The sequence below is a fragment of the Triticum aestivum genome, chromosome 1B (assembly GCF_018294505.1).
Source record: "Triticum aestivum cultivar Chinese Spring chromosome 1B, IWGSC CS RefSeq v2.1, whole genome shotgun sequence".
NCBI lineage: Eukaryota > Viridiplantae > Streptophyta > Magnoliopsida > Poales > Poaceae > Triticum > Triticum aestivum.
In genome coordinates, this window is record NC_057795.1 from 522,984,294 (window position 1) to 522,990,293 (window position 6,000).

Here is a 6,000-nt window from a genome sequence, read left to right on the forward strand (position 1 = left end):
GATGTGCCGCAGAGAGTTGAGAAAAATATCTAATAGATAACACAAGCAAAAGCTTCAAGGTCTATAGTAAACCCCACGGAACAGTGGCAAATAAGCCTTTGATTTCATCAAACATGGGGTGAGTTGAATCAACAAGCGAACCATCTACAAGTTCTCTCTTCCTCAACTAAAAAGATGTACAGAATGACTTACATTTCAAGAACTGAATTTTACCCAAGAACTGAAAATCATGTCACAGGAACAATGGCAAATAAGCCTTTGATTTCATCAAACATGGGGTGAGTTGAATCAACAAGCTAACCATCTACAAGCTCTCTCTTCCTTAACTAAAAAAATGTACAGAATGACTTACATTTCAAGAACTGAATTTTACCCAAGAACTGAAATCATGTCACAGGAACTATCAAAGTTTACGCATGAGGTTCAACCAAAGAGTGCGCTTAAACTCCCACCATCCAGCTCGTTGGCCCACCAGTCATCCACGGGGTTGGGCGCCACGCCCACACTATCGTAGCCACCGTCCAATACCTCATGACTGCCGACGCCGCAGGTCATGGTCGCTATGGCATCGATGCACCTTGTCGGACGTCGGGAGGAGCTCCACGGTCCTGGCCTTGCGGAGCGCGGTGACCGCGTCCTCGAGGCTCGCCAGCGCCACCACCTCCAGGTAAGCCTCGGTCCTGCCAATGAGGTTCCCGGGCTTGCACTCCTCGGTCATCTCCAGGTGCTCGGCGGCGCAGCGCAGCATGGAGACATTGTCGGTGGTGATCTCGAAGTTGATGCCGTAGCAAAACTTGATGACGAGGTCAAACGCCTTGGCGTCGCCGGGCATGCCCGTGATCTCGAGGTGGGTCACCCTGGACCCATTGGCCCCTAACACCAGCTTCCTTATGTAGCCGCATTCAGATGCCAGTGGAAGCTGCAGAAGTTTTCATTAGAACTCAGGACTTTTGCCGATTCCATGCGATTTCTAAGCGCGCGGTAAGAATCGAAGTTTGGGTTGGTTGGTTACCTTGTGCGGAAGCTGCTCTCCCAAATTGGTTGGTTGGATTGAGAAGGGATTAGGGAGAGAGGAAGAACCGACGATAGAGGGGTCGTGGTGACGAGGCTCAATGTCCGCCGCCGCCTCCACCGCCGCAACTCGCGTAACTCTCCTCCTAGAACTCCGTCACCGCCTCCACCGTCGTGGCTGATACCACCACAAACCCCCTCGCCTCCATCGCACTGGCCGTGGTCATACCACCCCGTCCAAGGGAGGTGACGATCCCAACCATGGCTGCCATGCGGGCATGGCCAAGGAGGCGGCCATGGCGAAAGGTTCATGGGTGGGGCGGCATATAACAGATGGGGTAGAGGGAGGTGCAATCAAGGAATAAGGGGCCATCCGGTGGAGAGGGAGGCGTCGGGTGGTCGTCGGAGACGGGGCGTCCGGGGCGCTGGGTGCGGATGGTTCCTGTTTTGGGGGAGGGAGGATACAGATCGGCAGGTCGGGGAGGAGGTGGAGAACGTGCGTCGTTTCTTTTTTTTTAGCTGTCGAACGTGGGCTTTTTCAGGCGATTTTTTTTGTGCGTGGATTTTCCAGTTGTGCGGAACTGTACGACGTGGGGTGGAAGAGTTTGATTGAACCCGGTTACTTGCCTCTGGTTTTCGGAGGGATTGAAAAAAAATCGGTGGAAGGATGTGGCTGAGAGGATGTATCGATTGCCAGAGGAGGGGGTGGAACGAGGTCGAACCATCACGACGTTCGATTCTCCTTTAATAGTAGAGATGTGTTTGTGACTTGGAGCCTGAGCGTGTGCATACAATATCAACACCCAAACTTAAGCTCCCAGTTTCTAATTCGCTTGTAGTTTATCCAACACGTTACGTTGATTTTACTTAAAGAATATCTCTACTGCAATTTTTGGGGGTAATTTTTTTTATCTATCCATCACCAATCATGGCAGGTACAACAAACACCATAAAATAAAATGGCGTCGATATTGAATGAATGCTAGGCCCAATAATGCACAAACGTACACATTGATCTTGCCAGGAAGGGCGTCGTGTCTTGAAATATTCTTTGCTTCTTGTCATGGTAATACCGCGGCAGATGACAGGGGGTGGCTAATCATGGATGGGGCCAGAAGTACATCGTCGGGTCATGGAAGCAGGAGTGAGCACAAACTCGGACGGACACGAGATGTACCCAGGTTCAGGGCTCTCCTAAGAGATGAAACCCCTATTACTGCTCTGCGTGCTCTCCGCATGATCACTATATCACAAGGTATATAATGGTGCTCCTAGAGCTGTTTGGCTAGAGGAGGAAGAAGGACAATGCTAGCTCTCTTCTCCCCTAGCTGTGGTGTATGGAAATGGTGAGGGAACTAAGGTTGGAACCCTTAGCATGGGTGTGGCCCGGGGGGTTTATAGGCCAACCCCCCAGGGATACAATGGTAATCTAGACGGGTGGTAGGTCCCGGCTGTCAGCGTCTATGGAGGTCGGGTTCTCCTCCGGCTCCTGGGGCCCGCCTCTGGTGGGCCCTACCGGCTGCCGAGGAACCGATCCCTCTGCACGAGTCGCCAAACTTTGGCAGAAATCATACTTCTACGTCTGGAATCTTCGTCAAGTCAACTACATCAACCTGCCAGCCTTCGTGTCCGGGCCGCCTGTTGGGTCGCGCGGCAACTAGCAACAACAGCCGCCCAAGCGCCTATCGACCCATATCATCAGCGTCCTCGCCCGGCTAGAAGAGATGACCAGCCGGGAGGGGCTCAAGTCGGCCGACCTGTTAACTAGCTTTGTCATGCGCCAGGTGTCGCCCCTCCAACTTCGGCCGCACCTCATCAGCCAGATGAGCGACCACCGGGATCCCTACCGGATGTCCACCAAGGAGATGCCGAGGGTGGAGGTGGCCCGCCATGTCAACTACTTCTCCAACTACAAGCTCAGTGAGGAGGAGTGGCACATCGGCAAGGAGCCCTACAGTTGGGCCAACCCGCCCCCAGCGGTAACTACCAAGTCCGGCTGCTTCATTTACAATGCTCTTTGTTCCTCCGTCTTGACTAGCCGGCTTTTGCAGCAGCGCTTCCCAGGCCAAGGCGCGTCGACTGCTGACCATGAGTGGATGACAGACCGCTAGGATAGCGACGTCGATGATCCCGAGCTGGGGACAGCCACCATGGAGGAAGGCGGTGAGGAGGAGGTCACCGGAGGAGGCAGCAGAGGAGCAGGCGGCCCCGAAGCAGGTGGCTCCGTGGGAGGCGGTGGATAAGGAATGAGTGACGTCCGGTCTTGTCTAGACGACGACAAAGATGTTGAGGAGCGGTGTCCACCTAGGGAAGGCGCGGGAACAGGAGCCAGACCTTCTACGCCACGGCCGGCTGCTGCACCCGGCGGGCAGAAGCGTCGCCTGGCAGGGAGGTATGGCAGCAACCCGGACAAGAAGGCCAAGCCGGCGGACACCACCAGGTGGCACGAGGCCCAGAAGGTGGCCGACGCCCGGAAGGGGCCCAAGCCCATGTCGTTCACGTCTGGGTAAGCGTGCTTGATGCCCTGGCTTAATGTCTTTTTTTTCTTGGTGTGCTTTCTTATCTTTGCTCTCTTGTTGAGCAGGACGGCCTTTGCCACCACGCGGGCTCCATCCGCCTCGCTGATGGACCCAGTGGACGTCTCCGCGGATGCTCGCGTCCGGATCCGGCTGCTGCCCTTCGGGAGGCAAAGGAGAGGAACGTGTTGGAGGCGCGCGAGGAGTAGGAGGCCGCTGTGAAGGCGCGGGTCGACGCCCAGGCGGAGGAGGTGGCGCAGGCGGAGGCCCAGGCCGCGGCAGAGGCGGGGGTGACGACGAAGGCGCAGGAGGAAGCCACGACGAAGGCACAGGCGGAAGCTGACACGAGGGTTACGACGGATCCGGATGGTGGCAAGGTCCCGGAGATCGTCACCCTCAAACAGCCGGAGGTGGAGATGGCGGAGAACATGACACCGCCTGGGGCGTGCAGGGCCGACCAGTCGGTGCTGGAGCTTGTGGTGCCCAACACCATCTTGCTAGAATCCCGTAACAGCCACGTAAAATTTGCAACAACAAAGTAGAGGCCGTCCAACTGGTTTTTGCAGGGCTTGCTGTGATGTGATATGGTCAAGACATGATGTGATATAAATTGTTCTATGAGAAGTTTTGTAACAGAGTTATCGACAACTGGTAGGAGCCATATGTTTGTCGCTTTATTGTATCCAATGCAATCGCCATGTAATTGCTTTACTTTATCACTAAGCGGCAACGATAGTCGTATAAGCAATAGTTGGCGAGACGACAACGATGCTACGATGGAGATCAAGGTGTTGCGCTGGTGACGATGGAGATCGTGAAGATGCTACGATGGAGATCAAGGTGCTGCACAGAAGAATTACATCCTGGAAGCACCGCTAGGTGTACCACCCGCGCCAGCAACTGCACACATTGTGAATGCCTGGCAGACGCGTGTTGATGACTACTTGATAATTCAGTGTGCCATGCTTTACAGCTTAGAATCAGGACTTCAAAGATGTTTTGAACGTCATGGAGCATATGAGATGTTCCAAGAGTTGAAGTTAATATTTCAAGCAAATGCCCGAGTTGAGATATATGAAGTTCCCAACAAGTTCTATAGATGCAGAATGGAGGAGAATAGTTCTGTCAGTGAACACATACTCAGAATGTCTGGGTACCATAACCACTTGACTCAGTTGGGAGTTAATCTCCCTGATGATAGTGTCATTGACAGAGTTCTTCAATCACTGCCACCAAGCTATAAAGGCTTCATGATGAACTATAATATGAAAGGGATGAACAAGATAATTCCCGAGCTCTTCGCAATGCTAAAGGTTGCAGAGATAGAAATCAAAAAGGAGCATCAAGTGTTGATGGTCAACAAAGACCACTAGTTTCAAGAAAAAGGGCAAATGAAAGAAGGGGAACTTCAAGAAGAACGGCAAGAAAGTTGCTGCTCAGGAGAAGAAACCCAAGTCTAGACCTAAGCCTGAAACCGAGTGCTTCTACCGCAAAGGGACTGGTCACTGGAAGCGGAACTGTCCCAAGTATTTGGTGGATAAGAAGGATGGCAAAGTGAAAGGTATATTTGATATACATGTTATTGATGTGCACCTTACTAATTCTTGTAGTAGCGCCTGGGTATTTGATATTGGTTATGTTGCTCATATTTGCAATTCGAAATAGGGGCTACGGATTAAACGAAGATTGGCTAAGGATGAGGTGATGATGCGCGTCGGAAATGGTTCCAAGGTCGATGCGATCGCCGTCGGCACGCTACCTCTACATCTACCTTCGGGGTTAGTTTTAGACCTGAGTAATTGTTATTTGGTGCCAGCGTTGAGCATGAACATTATATATGGATCTTGTTTGATGCGAGACGGTTATTCATTTAAATCAAAGAATAATGGTTGTTCTATTTATATGAGTAATATATTTTATGGTCATGCACCCTTGCTGAGTGGTCTATTTTTGTTGAATCTCGATTGCGATGATACACATGTTCATAATATTGAAGCCAAAAGATGCAAAGTTGATAATGATATTGCAACTTACTTGTGGCACTACCGTTTAGGTCATATTGGTGTAAAACGCATGAAGAAACTCCATTCTGATGGGCTTTTGGGATCACTTGATTATGAATCACTTGGTGTTTGCGAACCATGCCTCATGGGCAAGATGACTAAAACTCCATTCTCTGGAACAATGGAATGAGCTACTGACTTATTGGAAATAATAGATACCGATGTATGCGGTCCAATGAGTGTTGAGGCTCGTGGCGGGTATCGTTACTTTCTTAAGTTCACAGATGATTTGAGCAGATATGGGTATATCTACTTAATGAAGCATAAGTCTGAAACATTTGAAAAGTTCAAAGAATTTTAGAGTGAAGTGGAAAATCATCGTAACAAGAAAATAAAGTTTCTACGATCTGATCGTGGAGGAGAATATTTGAGTTACAAGTTTGGTCTTCATTTGAAACAATGTGGAATAG

At 50.9% G+C, this 6,000-nt stretch overlaps 1 protein-coding gene across 1 annotated transcript; it reads right to left on the reverse strand.

Annotated features, from left to right (window-relative positions):
* Window positions 1-123: 123 nt before the first annotated feature.
* LOC123136237 (BTB/POZ domain-containing protein SR1IP1-like) lies at window positions 124-1,477 on the reverse strand. The gene is made up of 2 exons (XM_044555571.1): window positions 1,013-1,477; window positions 124-919 (listed from the first exon to the last, which is right to left on the reverse strand). Exon 2 carries the CDS (start codon window positions 830-832, stop codon window positions 530-532), a length of 303 nt encoding a protein of 100 aa, XP_044411506.1. The 5' UTR covers window positions 833-919; window positions 1,013-1,477; the 3' UTR covers window positions 124-529.
* Window positions 1,478-6,000: the final 4,523 nt, after the last annotated feature.

Coding starts and splice junctions, on each gene's coding strand:
- LOC123136237 (XM_044555571.1), bottom strand. CDS start 832: ATGCCCGGCGACGCCAAGGCGTTTGACCTCGTCATCAAGTTTTGCTAC.